This window comes from Lynx canadensis, chromosome X (assembly GCF_007474595.2).
Source record: "Lynx canadensis isolate LIC74 chromosome X, mLynCan4.pri.v2, whole genome shotgun sequence".
NCBI lineage: Eukaryota > Metazoa > Chordata > Mammalia > Carnivora > Felidae > Lynx > Lynx canadensis.
In genome coordinates, this window is record NC_044321.2 from 52,082,270 (window position 1) to 52,099,956 (window position 17,687).

The 17,687-nt window shown below is 37.7% G+C and overlaps 1 protein-coding gene across 2 annotated transcripts in view; it reads left to right on the forward strand.

Annotated features, from left to right (window-relative positions):
• Positions 1-1,256: 1,256 nt before the first annotated feature.
• Positions 1,257-17,687, forward strand: part of HEPH (hephaestin) — a 75,641-nt gene continuing 59,210 nt past the window's right edge. Inside the window, exons 1-7 of one of the 2 annotated variants that reach the window (XM_032592211.1) lie at positions 1,257-1,443; positions 3,548-3,792; positions 7,813-8,025; positions 9,165-9,347; positions 10,447-10,701; positions 12,602-12,770; positions 13,987-14,123. In XM_032592211.1, coding sequence (XP_032448102.1) covers positions 1,268-1,443; positions 3,548-3,792; positions 7,813-8,025; positions 9,165-9,347; positions 10,447-10,701; positions 12,602-12,770; positions 13,987-14,123 — 1,378 coding nt within the window. In that variant the 5' untranslated portion in view covers positions 1,257-1,267. The remainder of the gene's footprint in view (positions 1,444-3,547; positions 3,793-7,812; positions 8,026-9,164; positions 9,348-10,446; positions 10,702-12,601; positions 12,771-13,986; positions 14,124-17,687) is intronic. The other variant, XM_032592210.1, reaches the window with a different exon arrangement.

Sequence of the window (17,687 nt, forward strand, 5' to 3'; positions counted from 1 at the left end):
TGGATGCAAGTGCGTGCATTTCTGCTTTTAGATAGGATTGCATAAGCTTATTTATGTTTATTTATATTATTGTCTGCGTTTCTGAGTTTGACTCTAGCTGTGTATGGTATGACTGAATGTTTCATCCCCCCCCCCACAAGTCTAACATCTTGGCTGATGTACTATGAAAACCTAGAATGAAAGCCTAGAGGTTTTTGTTCTCACTCTGACTCAGGATTGTTCCAATAAAAAGGGTTTGTGCATAGCAGAGAAAATTTCATCTGAGAAGTTAATATTTCCCTCACATATTCTCACTTGTTTTGTTTCATTTTTCACTTCTTTGAAGTATAACATATATGCAGAAAAATGCACAAATGCTAAATTTATAGCTCAATATATTTTCCAACTTTATAGCTCAATATATTTTCACAAACTGAATACATGCATGTAACCAGTATGTGTAGATCAAGATACATAACATTACTTAGAAGCTTTTATCCTCTTCTTTTCTTAGTCACTTTTCCCTTCCTAATGGGTAAACATTATCCTGACTTCTAACAACATAGATTAGTTTTGTCTGATTTTGTGCTTCACAGAAATTAATTCATATAGAATGTACCTTTTTCTCTGGTTTCTGGTGTCTTGTTTCTTCCTGTAACATTACATTTGCGAGAGACATCCATATTTTTATGTAAGGTTGTAGTGGGTTAATTATCATTGCTCTATAGAATTCCATTGTATGAATAAAATACAATTTAGTCATTCATTCTAGTGTTCATGGACATTTAATTATCATTTGTTTTTAAACACAATTCAAAGAGGATGGGAAGTGACAACAATGAAAAAAGAAGCAGAGGAAGAATTGGTGACTTGACTTAGGTAATAAGTTAGTTAGTTGCCAAATCAGGTTTCTAGTGCCTGTTTCCTGATTCTTGGGCCAGAGTACATTCTTACTTTTATACTTTTGAAGGAACTCTATCCAGATTTCTAATCTGAAAGAAGTGATACATAATTATCACTATAAGTGACCTTTTAACTTTGCTCTCCAAAGTCCAATATACAGATATTATTGAATGTTTTTTGAACTGAAAGGGATCAGGTAAGAGAGAGAGATTCTGGGCTAATTGGTTTTTGCTTTCTCAGGCACTTGGTTTGGCTCTTGCCTTTTTAGTTTTCCAGACACACACAAAGCCCTTTTGTTTTCTTTCTTTCTTTCTTTCTTTCTTTCTTTCTTTCTTCTTTCTTTCTTTCATACCAGCAGCTATTCATTTGCCTGTTTCCCAGAGTTATGTGGGCCATGAAACCAGGCCATCTCTTCTGGGCTCTGTTGTTTCTGCAACCTTTGTGGCCCCGACTGACTGATGGGGCCACTCGAGTCTACTACTTGGGCATCCTGGATGTGCAGTGGAACTATGCTCCCAAGGGAAGGAATGTCATCATGAACCAGCCTCTGGACAATGATACGTATGTTTAATCATTTGTGCAATTATAGCTGGAGTGGGGGGGGGCACCACTGAGCTCAAGAGGTAGCCTTTTGAAGACCTTTTTTCAGGGTGTGGTTAGCCAGCTCCTGATCTCCATAGCCATACACCCAGTGGCATGTTTCCTGGTAAGATGGTTAGTTCACTCAGGTGCCAGCATCCTATATGGAGTATGCTTTTCCACACTGAGGTGTTCCAGCATTTTTAGGGTCCTAAAGGTAATTCCATATTCTCTTGATTCTAAAATGTTATCTACAATGCTTTCAAAGAAGAAAGAAATGTGAAAAATATACAGTATTTCTAAGATGTATGTGATGGAACCATGCTACCATAGGTCAGTGGAACTATATTGATTTCAGATATGTGAAAACTTGAAAAATTATGGTAATCCTCAGAATCAGGTAACTAACAGTGATGGCTATCACCATGTAACACTTTCTCTATGACAGTCACCATACTAGAAATTTACATACCTTGTCTCACCTAATTCTCACAAAACTCTAGGACGTGAGTATGAATATCCTCATATTATAGATGAGAAAACTGAGATTCAGGAAGATCAAGTGACCTGCCCAAGTCCCACAGCTAGTAAATGGAAGAGCTGGAATTTAAGCCTGGGTAAAGTGAATACAAAATTGGTACTCTTGTCACAATTCTGCCTTTCACAGTTTCCATAAGATTAACCTTTCTTTTTTAATGCTTATTTTTGAGACAGAGAGAGAGTGTGTGATAGAGGGAGAGAGAGAGAGAGACCAAATGTGAGTGGGGGAGGGCAGAGGGAGAGGGAAACACAGAATCAGAAGCAGGTTCCAGGCTCTGAGCTGTCAGCACAGAGTCCAACACGGGGTTCAAACCCATAAACTGTGAGATCATGACTTGAGCCGAAGTCGGACACTCAACCAACTGAGCCACCCAGGCTTCCTGAGATTAACCTTTCTTAATCTTAGAGGCTTGAAGATTCTCCACAAATATCTATTGGGGGAAAAAAAAAGAAATGTATTAAAGATTCTTTTGTGATCTTGAGTCACTTTGTCTCCCCAAAGTGTCAGAGTTTTCTAAAGTTAATTGTAATGTCTTAGAACTCTATAAGAAAAACTAAAGTAAGACTAGCAGCTATCTTTTTTTGAAAAACCATCTTCCTACCCATCTAGTTTTGGAGTAACAGTCTTTTTATTAAAGGTGTCCTTGAGGGATAACTTTATTATCTTCCATTCCTAATACTTTGAAATAATAGTTAACATTTATTAAGCTGTTACTATTTTCCAGGCACTGTCTTAAGCTCTTTATGTATTTAAAATTTTTTAGTCACCAGTATTGACTGTTCAAGTTGGGTACCATGATTATGTCCATTTTACGATGGGAAAAATATGCATAAAGAAGTTAAATAACTTGGGGCACCTGGGTGGCTCAGTTGGTTAAGCGCCCAACTCTTGACTTTGTCTCAGGTCATGATGTCACGGTTCATGAGTTTGAGCCCTACATTGGACTCTGTGCTGACAGTGCGGAGCCCACTTGGGATTCTGTCTTCTTCTCTTTCTGTCCCTCCCCCACTTGCTATCTCTCTCTCAATCTAAATACAAATAAACTTTAAAAAAAAGCTAAGTAACTTTCTCAAAGTTCCACAAATTTGTAAGTGACAATATGGGCAGTATGGGAATCATCTGGCTCCAGAGCTTGTGATCTTAACCATTATGCTAGAAGACCTCTCATATATAGCAAGATGACTCAAGGTCAGGTCATATGGATTGGGAGTTGATGACCTAAAAAGAGCGAGTCCGTAATTGCTTGTCTCTTCATTACTATATATTTTAGGTTGAAGTGTGAAATTGCCTTTTTTTTTGGAGTTTAAAAGTGGTCAAATATCAACAATTTAATATAGTCTAATTTCAATTTTATATAGTTGAACTTAATGCTTCCCATTGTCTAACAGTTAGATTCTAACCTAAAGCTTCTGTGTTTTGATCAGTACAATCACATTTTCTCTTAAACAAAAATAGACATTTTTTGGTCAGCTCCCCCTGGAGAAAGGTCTCCAGATGTTTAAAGACTGTGGCAAAATTGTGCATCATTCTTTTCTTTCTTCCCAGAGTAGCTTCCAGCTTCTTAAAATCTGACAAGAACCGGATAGGGAGCAGCTACAGGAAGACCATCTACAAGGAATACAGAGATAGCTCTTATGTGGATGAAATAGCCCAGCCTACTTGGCTGGGCTTCTTGGGGCCAGTGTTGCAGGCTGAGGTGGGAGATGTCATCCTTATCCACCTGAAGAATTTTGCCACTCGTCCTTACACAATCCACCCCCATGGTGTTTTCTATGAGAAGGACTCAGAAGGTAAATCAGACCACCCTTTCTTTCTCCTATCCACAACAAAGACTACATTTCTTTTAGTGTCATTTTAGAGACAGGAGCTGGGAATGAAAATAATATTTAATCTCCTTATTGATCTGAATTGGCAGGGTAGATAATATGGAGATTCAATCTACCTTTTATCATAAAGAATTACTTGAATAGGATTTTTTCAAAATTTTATTTAAATTATAGTTAGTTAAAATTTGGTATAATATTGATTTTAGGAGTAGAATCTAGTGATTCATCACTTATATATAATACCCAGTGCTCATCAAAACAAGTGCCCTCCATAATATACATAAAATATTTGACTGTACTTTGGGAAGAGAAGAGTGTGCTTCAAATGTAATGGAGTGTTATTCTAGTGTCACAGTCTTCTTTTTTTTTTTTTTGCATCCATATACCACATTTAATATAATTTACATATGTTTAATTTACTTATATACCACATTTAATATAATTTGCATATGTTTAATTTACTTATATGTTGAGGTGGGTTTTACTTGACTAGTTAACATATTATATTTTGTAAACATTTATAATCCTAATTTCATTATTTTACCTTAACATTTTGAACAACACATTCTTTCTTCTGAATCTTAAATAATTCCATAAGCCCTTGAAAAGCTTAGTGAGCATCAGGTACTGTGCCCATGGGTTTATTTATTTATTTATTTATTTTTAATTTTAATTTATTTATTTAAATTCAAGTTAGTTAACATAGAGTGTAGTATTGGTTTCAGGAGTAGAACCCAGTGATTCATCACTTAAATGTAACATCCAGTGTTCATCTCAGCACAGTGTCACAGTCTTCTGAAAGGTCCGGTTTTCTTCTTAAGAGGAAGTTCAGTTTACTAATCTGTAACCCCCATCCAATGGCCTATGATAATGACACAACAGTGAGTGAGGGAAGTAGAAGGGAATCAGGTTTTGACTGGGCCACTAACACCCTGTATCACCTTGGGTAAGTTATTTTTCCACAGTTTTCTCCTCTATAAAATGGGTAAGTGGACCAACTGATCATTAAGTTGGCTTCATTTAAAAAAGTAATTCTAATATAGTTAACATTCAATGTTATATTAGATTCAGATGTACAATATAGTGATTCAACACTTCCATACATCATCTGGTACTCATCACAAGTGCCCTCCTTAATCCCCATCACTTATTTAAGCCATCCCCCCACCCACCTTCCTTCTGATAACCATCAATTTGTTCTTTATAGTTATGAGTCTGTTTCTTGGTTTCTTCCCCCTCCCCATTTTATTTCTTTTGCTTATATGTTTTCTTTCTTAAATTCCATATATGAGTGAAATCACATGGCATTTGTCTTTCTCTGACTGAATGATTTTGCTTAGCATAATACTCTATAGTTCTATTCATGTCATTGCAAATGGCAAGATTTCATTCTTTTTATGGCTGAATAATACTCCATTGCATATATATCTATATATCAATATCTATATCTATATATCTATATATCTATATCTATATCTATCTATCTATCTATCTATCTATATTATAGATATAAGCAACAGAAATAAAACGGGGAGGGGGAAGAAACCAAGAAACAGACTCATAACTCTATCTATAGATATCTATATTATAGATAGATAGATAGATAGATAGATAGATGGATATCATATCTTCTTTATCCATCCATCAATGGATGCACACCTGGGCTGCTTCCATGTCTTGACTATTGTAAGTAATGCTACTATAAACATAGGGGTGTATGTATCCCTTTGAATTAGTGTTTTTGCTCTACTCTAGAGGAAGGGGGTGTGTCCACACAGTGCTGGGTCCTTTAAGACTTCAAGTTTTGAATCCCAGCCATGTGCCAAAGAAAGCACACAGGAGAGCTGTGGTGCAGGGTAAGTTGACTGATATTGTTATTCTGTGATGGCTGCCTGAACAGTACAGGGTGTAAGATCCCCTGTCTGGGAACAAGAGATTAGGGTGGTGCCATTTCCCCCCCAACACCAACAGGATGGGACTTCAGAGCAGCACAGCAGCCCCCAGTGAAAGCAGGACATATTTACACTAAACCCACCCCCCTGTGCCTGGCAACTGCATATTTACTAGAACAAGACTGACTTTAAGCCAGCACAGAATGTCTCTCCTCTAGAAGACCAGCATAGGCAGCACCCAACATACACTAAATATACTGAAAATTGAGTGCTTCAAAAAGACACCTGCAGTTCTGGTGGAAATAGGTCCAGGCTTATTTTTTTCCTGTTTTTTCTTTCTTCTTCTTCTTTTTTTCTCTTTCTTTCTTTCTTTCTTTCTTTTGGAATTGGTTCATAGTTTCTTGTTTGTTTCATTTCCGTTTCTGTTCTGTTTTGTTTTTGTTTTGTTTTGTTTTGTTTTGTTTTTTTTGATCAGTCTTCTTTTTGTATTTTCTTTTTCTTTTTACTTTACTTTTTTTTCTTTTATTTTTCTCTGGAATCGATTGTATAGTTTTTTTTAATTCTCTGTTTTTTTTTTTAAATTCCCTTTCCATTTCTCTTGTTTTGGGGAATCAGGATTTTTTCCTCTAGGCTTATTTTAACAATCAAATCAAAGCACACCTACTTAAATGTCCAAACACTTCCCATTAAAATCAAGGAGAAACTCAGCAGAGGACTGACCAGTGGGAAAGAGCAGACAAAACACAACAGCAGAGTGCACACAGCATGTACCAGAAATACTTCTTAAAGTGCCACATGACCCCTTTTAAATATAGCAGTACTCTCAGTTTCAGGAAACATAACACGCTTTTAAACCATGCAAAAGGCAGAAACTTAGCCAAAATGGCAAGAGGAATTCTCCCCAAAAGAAAGGTCAAGAAGAAATCATAGCCAGGGAGTTGCTCAAAAAAGATATAAACAATACATCTGAACAAGAGTTTAGAACAACTGTCATAAGACTACTAGCTGGGCTTTAAAAAGGCATAGAAGACACCAGAGAAACCCTTACTGAATAGATCAAAGACCTAAAATCTAGTGAGGCTGAAATAAAAATTCTATAACTGAGATGCAAAACCAACCGGATTAGTCACAATGAGGACTCAAGAAGCAGAGGAGAGAATAGGTGATACAGAAGATAAAATTGTGGAAAATAATGAAGTTGAAAATAAGAAGTAAAGTAAACTATTACATCATGAGGGGAGACTTAGGGAACTTAGTGACTCCATAAAATGAAACAATATCTGTATCATAAGAGTCCCAGAGGAAGATGAACATTCAAGTCCAAGAGACACAAAGAACTCCCCTCAAAATCAGCAAAAACATGTCATCAGCTTGACATATCAGAGTGAAACCTGAAAAATACAAAACTAAGAAATAACTTGGAAAGCAGCTAGGGACAAATGTCCTTAACCTACAAGGGTAGACACATATATGGTTAGCATCAGACTTGTCCACTAAAACTTGACAAGTCAGAATGGAGTGGCAGGAGATATTTCACATGCTGAATAAGAAAAATATGCAGCCAAAAATTCTTTATACAGCAAGGCTGTCATTTAGAATAGAAGGAAAGATAAAGAGTTTCTCAGTTTTTTTTTTTCTTTTTCTTCTTCTTCTTTGGGGTCGATCCCCAGTAGTGTGATTACTGAATCATAGGGTAGTTTTATTTTTAATATTTTGAGGAACTTCAGTTAGCTTTAGATTGAAATTCTGTAATTGTCTATTTTCCAAAGAGGGCCTGAAGAAAGGGCAGTGGGGGCAGGAATTCTGTCTTCTTTCTTGCTTCTATGCCATTGGTTTTGCACGAGGATACTATTGGATCAGGCTGTGCAGCACTTTCCATGGCCACAGCTCCTTCTCCAATGGCTGGCACCTCTCCAGGTGCTGGGAGGTTGATATAAAGTCTGTGGTTCTTTGGCTGGATATTACCTGAACAGGTGCCCTCTTCAGGTTGTGAGGACCACTGTCTCATATATCATCCTTCTCTTGGCTTCTATATCTGTTACGTTCGTTCTCACTCACCCTGAGATTGGGCATGTGCGATTTCATTTTCTAGGCTCCCTATACCCAGATGGCTCCTCTGGTCAGCTAAAAGCTGATGACTTTGTTCTCCCGGGAGGCAGCCACATTTACAACTGGACCATTCCAGAAGGCCACGCACCCACTGATGCTGACCCAGCATGCCTCACCTGGATCTACCATTCTCATGTAGATGCTCCACGAGACATTGCTACTGGTCTCATTGGACCCCTTATCACTTGTAAAAGAGGTACAGACCCCATGGGTGAGCTACTGAGATGTGGTGTGGGATATTTCCAGGAAGCAGTGATGTGTGTTGGATCACCTACATATTAAACAGCAACCTCAAGGAGTGTTAATCCAGCACCTTTATTTATTATTAGGAATAAACCACACTAAACTTTCTTTCTACTATTTTTTTTAATTTCATTACCTTTTAAAAACTTTTGGGGCACTTGGGTGGTTCACTTGGTTAAGTGTTTGACTTTGGCTCAGGTCATGATCTTGTGGTTTGTGAGTTCAAGTGCTGCATCAGGCTCTGTGCTGACAGCTCGGAGCCTAAAGCCTGCTTCAGATTTTGTGTCTCCCTCTCTCTGCCCCTCCCCAGCTCTCCCTCTCTAAAAAAAATAAATAAACATTTAAAAAATAATAATGTTTTCTTATTTTTTTTTCTTACTTCATTTTAAAACCTTGAATTAGTAATGATGAGAGTCAAGTAACATAAAAGTAAGGTGTGCACTAAGAGTTTAAGTGTGATTTATATCAAAAGTGGAGCCATTAGGATTTGGGAAGAACTGGAACTTGGTTGGAAATATGATAAATTTAAGTACTGCCAGGCCCAGAAGACCTGAGTGTTTCAGAAGTATGGTCAGATTAAAGCCCTGGGTTGAAAGCATAGGTAGGGATGGTGGGAGGGATATTAATCCTATATGCTTAACCTTCAAGTCCTAGGCTCAGCTGAATTGGGTTTAACTGGGGTAATCGAAATTTGGAAATCGAAATTAGCAGTAAAAGGGGTGCCAGGTGGCTCAGTCAGTTAAGCATCTGATTTTTGATTTCGGCTCAGGTCATGATCTCACGGTTTGTGAGTTTGAGACCCATGTTGGGCTCTGTGCCAATAGCACAGAGCTTTCTTGGGATCCTTTCTCTCCCCCACTCTTTCTCTCTGCCCCTCCCCCACTTTCTCTCTCTGTGTCTAAAAATAAATAAATAAACATTTAAAAATAGGAAAATAAAAGAAATTATCAGCAAAAGGCCTTATCTGTTTTCCTGTTGACAACAGACTCTTAAGTCACCCTGTCTTGCTATTTATTCCTTATGAGTACCCTTTGCAGGTTACTGTTGCTAAGGAAGGGATGTTTTCAAGGGCATCTTTCTTTCTTACTCTAGGAACCCTGGATGGGAATTCCCCTCCTCAGCGGAAGGATGTGGACAGTTATTTCTTCCTGCTCTTCAGTGTGGTAGATGAGAACCTTAGCTGGCATATTGATGAGAACATTGTCACTTACTGCTCAGACCCTGCCTCAGTAGACAAAGAAGATGAGGCCTTTCAGGAAAGCAATAGGATGCATGGTGAGCTGGGAGAGGGTGGCCACACCATGATAGTGAAGACTGATGGAGAGTTTGTACTGGGCCTAGCATTTGGTGGGTACTTTCACATATTTGGTTCTTTTTAACTTCACAAGAACTTAAAATAGTAGGTATCTTTTCTCTGTTTTACCTATAAGGAAACTGAGGATCCAGGATCACAGCTAACAGATCTGTCAGCTGTTATCCAGCTAACAGATAAACTGCACAGCTAAAATTCTAACCCTTATCTGTCTGACTGCACAGTCTGTGCTCTTGCCATTAGATGCCCTGCCTTCTAATGTGGAATGGCCTAGATTATCAATTCTAAAGTCAAGTACTATATGCTCAGTCACTCAGGGTGAGGGTTGCCCACTGATACAATTAGTCAACATTTCTTTGTCCTAAAAAGGTTAGAAGAATTACCCACTTTGTGGGGGGAAATGGTTGGCAATGAGGGAGTTGATCATCTTAATTAATCCAAAACAAACTAAAGACACAAAAGCCCTGAATCATGAGCAAATAATTTATTTTAGTAATAGAAACAATTTGATTTTATTTTTGTTTAATTAAGAAAGGGATTTACTTCTTATCAAAGCCAGACAATTCCAAGGGGAGGTGAAAACTCAGATGGAAGATGTAGGGATGGCTTGCACAGTTCAAATTTATCTTTAGTGTTACACCAATTGCTTTTGATAACCATGGTAATTAGTTAACTTGAAAATTGTCCTGTGGAAATTTCTGAAGGAAATTGGCCTGGAATGAAAGATTAGCTTGCAAAATAAACCCCATTCTTTAGAAAACTTCTTCAGATTTCTGGGTTGGAATCTTGGTTCTATCACTTAATAGCTCTGTGGCTTTGGCAGAGAAGTAACTTTATTTCTCTGAGCCTTGGTTTTCTCGTTGTTTGTTTGAGAGCAACAATATCTGCTTATTTCCCAGGAGTGTTTGTAAGGTTTTAAATGAAATAAAGCATATGGTCAACATAGTCTGCTTTTTAAAAATTTATTTAAATGTTATCTATTATTATTGTCAGATGGCAAACCTTCTCCCATTAGGCTGTATTTTCCTGACTCTGATATTTTATTTGGATTTTTATTTGCAGCAATCAATGGCTTTGTTTTTGGTAACTTACCAGATCTAAGCATGTGTGCACAGAAGCGTGTGGCCTGGCACTTGTTTGGCATGGGCAATGAAGTAGATGTCCACACAGCTTTCTTCCATGGACAAATACTAACCATCCGGGGCCACCGCACTGATGTGGCTCACATCTTTCCAGCCACCTTTGTGACTGCTGAGATGGTGCCTCAGGAACCTGGCACCTGGTTGATTAGCTGTCAAGTGAATAGTCACTTGCGAGGTGAGATTAAGCAACTCTGACCCTTGAAGTATAGAAGGGAGATGGCATTAATGGTCATCAGGTGTCTGGAGCCAAAAGATAGGTCTTTCAGGTGGGACAGCTAGGTATAAAGAATGAAATACTAGACTAGAATTCTGGGACCTAGCCAGGACTTTCCCTAGCTTGGCAGTTAACTTGCTGTCCTCTTTGCTCGGAATTCGAAGGAATTAAGATCTGGAGCAATTTGCAGCTTATTGAACAGGGAATGAAGGAGAGATTAAAGAAGAGTAAGGCTTCTTCAGGAGATCATAGAGTACTGTGAGCAAGTAGTGATGCTCTAGTTGGGAACCAACAGTTATGGGGTAGAAGATTTGGTTTTCAGAGAGAACATTGTTGAAGTAATGACATAGTGCATTGAGGAGCATCAAAGGAGAGGGAGAATATATGAGACAATGAAAAGAACACTAGATGAGTGATTAGAAGGTTTGAGATATTGTCTCACCTCTGTGAAAAACTCACTGTATGACTTTGGAAAACTGTTTTCCCATATATAGACCTCATTTTCCACATCTATAAAATTTGTTAGTCTACATACTGTCTAAGATCATTGCTAGCTCTTTCTTTTTTTTTCTTTCAAATTTTTATTTAAATTCTAGTTAGGTAACATATAGTATAATATTGAGCTCACACTTTCTAGCATTATTTGATATATGATAAATTAGGTGGATCTCAGGAAGGTAATATGAGCCAGCCAGAAAAGCCTGAACTCAAATCTTGGTTCTACCAGTTGTTTAATTAACTTTGGTTGAGCTCAGGTAACTTCTCTGAGAGAAGAAAATAAGCATTCCAATTTGCAGTTAAAAGATGGGATTATAAATCTCAGTTTCACCATTGACTAGCTGTGTAATCTTGGGAAAGTTTCTTAACCTCTCTGATCCTTAGTTTTCTTCATCTGCAAAAGGGCACATTAAAAGTCTGTTTCACAAGACTTTTAATCCTCATAATCATATGAGGATTGAAGGAGGTAACATATGTAAAGGTAACATAAGGTATTATTATCCGTTATTACTATGCATACCTCAATGTAAATTCTTGCACATTTGGAGATACTATTTAGAATTCAAATTTTCCCGGGGTGCCTGGGTGGCTCAGTTGGTTAGGCATCTGACTTCAGCTCAGGTCATGACCTCACGGTTTGTTAGTTTGAGCCCCGCATCAGGCTCTGTGCTGACAGCTCAGAACCTGGAGCCTGCTTCAGATTCTGTATCTCCCTCTCTCTCTGCCCCTCCCCTGCTCATGTTCTGTCTGTCCCTCTCTCTCTCTCTCTCTCTCTCTCTCAAGAATAAATAAACATTATTATTATTATTATTATTTAGAATTTGAATTTTCCTGACATTCCCAAGTCTGCAGTTTCATCTCTATGTATAGAAGTTCCATTATTTTGGGAACTTTCCAGTTTACATGTAACTTACTTCCCTTTTTCTTCTTACTCCTCTTTTTAAAAAAATGTGATGCTCCTGCCAGCCCAGTGGTAGATTTCCCTATTCTCCTCATTTACAAAACAGGGGTTAAAGCTCAGATCTAGAAAGTGACTGGCCTAAGGTCATATAGCGAGTGATAAGGATTAGATTTGAACTCAGGTATTTCTGACTTCAAACTCTGTGATGTTGCTACAATGTAAGCCTTTTGAAGAAGCAAGAATGTGATCTAGTAAACAAACAAGTGGTGGTGAGCAAGTGAAGGTACTTGAATTCCCACATGGAATTCCCACATAGAATGCTCCCTTTCTCCCAGTCACGCTGTTAAGGAGTAAAAGAAAGTGGCATAGTGAAGGGGGGTAACAGGAGAAGGAGGAAGGTGGGTCATCTGGGTATACGACCTGTTGGGTAGAATGGATCCAGCCATTATGTCCTTCCTCCAGATGGCATGCAAGCACTCTACCAGGTCAAGTCTTGCTCCATGACTCCTCCCATGAACCAACTCACAGGCAAAGTCCGGCAGTACTTCATTGAGGCCCATGAGATTCTATGGGACTATGGCCCAATGGGGCATGATGGGAGTACTGGGAAGAATTTGAAGGAGCCAGGCAGGTAAGAGGCAGTGGGCTTCCTCCCCCAGCTCCTGGGACCAGCCCACCACCTATTACACCCTCTCAGAAATCTTTCACTTCACTTAGACATTACAATCATTGTCTGGCTGGAATTACATGACACAACTGTTAGCCAAATTCTTGTGGTCCCTTAGAGAGTTTGCTCTTGGGAAGCTACAAAGATTTTTGTAGGGTTATGTCATATTCTCAGCAAAGGATCCAAGTAGAGTTTGAGATTGCTCCTGTTATGATCCCAGGCCACATTCAGAAAATAAAACTCAAAAGAAACCAGAACAGTTGAAATGGCATTTATCCAATTCTTCTTTATTTGACTCATTGTTTACCTCATGGTCCCTTCCTTTCTTTTCTACAGCCTGAAGGAGGCAATTGAAAAGGAGTGTAAAAAGCACTGTGAGAAGTGTAGGAAGAGTGGGAGAAACCCACCTTGTAGCCATTCCATTCTCACCCTTTTGGAAGAACTTCTCCAAATTCTCCTACCTCACCCATGAATCATGTAGGGAAAATAGAGCAGAAGGTTAGTTCCCTATTCAGTTGCTAGGCCTTAACTTATACTGACTCACTGGGCTATCAGTGATTCCAGATCTTTTACAGAAGAGGTACTTAGTAAATGACTAGGAGAGTTTTGGGTGGAATATTCTAGGGCACCTGTCGTGTTTATTCTTCTAGTGAGGAATAATGGAATGAATCTGCAGAAACCACAAAAAAGTAGGAACTTGGATCTCAGCATAGCTTCTAGAATCTCCAACTGTGCTTGCTAAGTTTGTTGGCTTTCATTTTTAAGTTAAGAATATTTTTTATTAAGGTGAGAAAGGATCTTGAATACATGAGGATAATTAGGACATGTATAAGGCTATGTAACTTAAGAGGGCAGAACTTTTCCCATTGTCTGGAACTTGCTAAGGGAAGATTTCAGCCTACTATAAAGAATCCCAACCATTAAAACTCCAATAGCAAGAAGGATTGTTTTCTCTGAAAATAAGTCCCCTGACCTTTGAAAGACTCAAGCAGGCAGAAGCTATATGTCATTAATTAGTGGTGTCATCAAAGGATATAACTTCACTGTGTGGAATTTAACCTGGGTTATCCCTGAGGTTCTTACTAGACATAAGTACCCATAACTTAATGAGACCAAGGATGAGATGGGGATCTATATGATACATAATTAAATCATATGACATTTACCTCTTTATATCCAGTGGCTCAGATAAATTCTTCCAGAAGAGCTCCAGTCGAATTGGGGGCACTTACTGGAAAGTCCGATATGAAGCCTTCCAAGATGAGACATTCCAGGAAAAGGTGCAGATAGAGGAAAATACGCATCTTGGAATCCTGGGTGAGGAATTCTTAACATATGAAATTCATTTACTGGAACCTGAGAACTGGTGAGGACTTAGACACTGGAACCTGGGGCACCTCAGAGGTACACTTGAAACAAACATCTCCCAAACTGAGTCCTGAGGGATGAATATCTGGTGAAAAAAAGGCTACAAGTCTGAATGTGTTTGCAAAACACTAGGTTAAACGTGGTCAAATAGTGTTTGCTGCAGGACTTCTCATAAACTTGTATTTATTTTTGTTCATCAAAAATATTCAAAATGTGAAGAATATATAGAATTCACCATACTTAATTCCTGAACTTTTTATTAGTGAACATCTTCTGGTAACACTGTTATACAGATCACACTTTAATTTTTTTTAACATTTGTTTATTCTTGGGGGGGGAGAGAGAGAGGGAGACACAGAATCTGAAGTAGGGTCCAGACTCCGAGCTGTCAGCACAGAACCCAACATGGGGCTTGAACCCACGAGCTGCAAGATCATGACCTGAGTTGAAGTTGGATGCCTAACTGACTGAGCCACCCAAGCGTCCCCAGATTACACTTTTAGAAGTGCTTCTCTAGGTGTATTTCTGAAGGGATATACAAGGCAGTAAGACTGTTCAGGTTCCTGGCAATATGAGACCAGGAACAGATTGGCATGACATGCAGACATGCTTGCTATGGTGAGGGATATAGTACAAGGTTTAAAGCCTGATCCTGGATAAGGCATCCAGAAGAATAATATTCTGTAAAGCACAGATATAGCAAAGTTGGGTGTGGTTTAGCCACTTGGTAGAGCCAGGAAGTAAAATAGATTGGATAGAAGAAAACTTTTGTAATGAAAGTAATGGAATTGGCCATGTTCTGGGGTTAAGTGTGTGTCAGTTGATTCTAGGAAATATGAACATAGACAACAGGTATTACATCTGCTGGACAGGAAGATACAAGGAGCAGAAAGCCACTTTGGGAAAGAAGGTGGGCCCTGAGTATTAAGAAGCTATCATTAGCTGATGTCCAGTATGAGTTTCAGTCTTCTTTGTTCTTCAACATTTTTATTGGGAAAACATACATATAGCATAAAATTTAACATCTTAACCATTTTAAGTGTACACTTCAACGGCATTAAATACATTTCATAGTGTTGTGTAATCATCACCACTATCCATCTTCATAAATCTTTTCATCTTATGAAACTGAAACTTTACACCCATTAAACAATAACTTCCCATTCTTCCCTCTCCCTAGTTCCTGACAACAACTGTTGTACTTTCTGTCTCTATGATTTTAACTACTCAAAGTGCCTCATATAAGAGGAATCATGCAGTATTTGTCTGTCCATGACCAGCATATTTCATTAGCATAATTCCTTCAAGTTTGATCCACATTGCAGCATATTGCAGAATTTCCTTCCTTTTTTTTCTTGTCATCTATCATTCTCATGTCTTTATTTTTTATTAAATTTAAAAATTTTAATTCTCTTATAGTTAACATACAGTGTTATATTTGTTTCAGGTGTATGATACAGTGATTCAACAACTGCATATAACACCCAGTGCTCATCATGACAAGTGCACACCTTAATCCTCACCACCTATTTACCCCATACACCCATGTCCCTTGCCCCTGGTAAACAGTCAGTTTGTTTTTTATAGTTAAGAATCTATTTCTTGGTTTCTCTCTCTCTCTTTTTTCCTTTGTTCCTTTGTTTTGTTTCTTAAATTCCACATATGATGGATATTGTATGGTATTTATTGTTCTCTGGCTGACTAATTTCACATTATACTCTAGCTCCATCCAAGTTAGTGCACATCACAAGATTTCATTCTTTTTCGTGGTTTAATAATATTTCATTGTATGTATATATTATATTTTGTTTATCCATTCATCTATCAGTGGACACTTTGGTTGCATCCACATTTTGGCTATCGAGAATAATGCTACTATGAATATGGGTGTACAATATCTCTTTGAGACATGCTTTGGATACCTTTTGTTATGTGCACAGAAGTGGAAATGCTGTATAATACGGTAAATTTATTTTTTTTAATTTTCTAAGGAACCACCGTACTCTTTTCCATAGTGGCTGTAACATTTTGTATTTCCACCAACAGTGCACAAGGGTTCCAATTTCTCCACATCCTTGCCAATGCTTGTTTTCTCTTTTGTTTTGTTTTGTACTGTATTGTTTTTGTTTTGATAGTAACCATCCTAAGAGGTATGAGGAGGTATCCCATTGTATTTTTGATTATAATTTCCCTAATAATTGGTGATGTTGAATATCCTTCCATGTTCCTATTGGTCATTTGTACATTTTTTAATTTAAATTCAAGTTAGTTGACATACAGGGTAGTCTTGGCTTCAGGGTCCTTTGTGTATTCACTGGAGAAAAGTCTATTTAAGTCACTTGCCCATTTTTAATTGAGTTTTTTTTTATTTTTTGTTGTTGATTTTTAGGAGTTCCATATGCATTATTGATATTAATCTCCTATCAGACTTAGGAATTGCAAATATTTTTTCCCCATTCTGTGGGTGGTTTTTAACTCTGTTTATAGTGTATTTTGATGCACAGTTAAAAAAATACTGAAATTCATTATGTTTATTTTTTTCTCTTATTACCTACGCTTTTTGTGTCATATGTAATAAATCATCAGCAAAGCAAATGTTGGGAAGATTTCGCCATATGTTTTCTTACCAGAGTTGTATAGTTTTAGATCTTAAATTTACGTCTTGAATATATTTTGCGTTAATTTTTATATATGGTAATGAGGTATTAAATAGAAGTCCCACTTTATTGTTTTGCATGTGGAAATCCAGTTTTCTCAGCATTATATGTTTAAAAGACTGTTCCCACAGAAAAGGTCTCTTCAACAAATATTGGCAAACATGCAAAATAATGGAACTGCACCACTTTCTTACACTATACACAAAAATAAATTCAAAATGGATTAAAGACCTAAATGTGAGACCTGAAATCATAAAAATCCTAGAAGAGAGCACAAGCATAAATGTCTCTGACATTGGCGGTATCAACCTTTTTCTAGATATGTATACTAAGGCAAGGGATACAAAGCTAAATAAACTATTGGGACAACATAAAAATAAGAAAGCTTCTGCACAGTGAAGGAAACAGTCAACAAAGCTAAAGGGCATCCTACCCTATTTGCAAATTATCAACCTAATATTTGCAAATTATTATCCAATAAGGAATTAGTATCTAAAATATATAAAGTTACACAACTCAACACTCAAAAACAAATAATCCAATTAACCATGGGCAGAATAAATGAACAGACATTTCTCCAATGAGGACATTGAGATACCCAACAGACACATGATAAGATGCTCAACATTACTCATCATTAGGGAAATACAAGTCCAAACTACAATGAGGTATCCCCTCACACCTGTCAGAGTAGCTAAAATAAAAAACACAAGAAACAACAAGTGTTGACAAGAATTTGGAGAGAAGAGATCCCTTTTGCACAGTTGGTGGGAATGCAAAGTGGTGCACCCACTTTGGAAAACAGTATGGAGGTTCCATAAAAAGTTAAAAATAGAACTACCCTAGAATCCGGTAA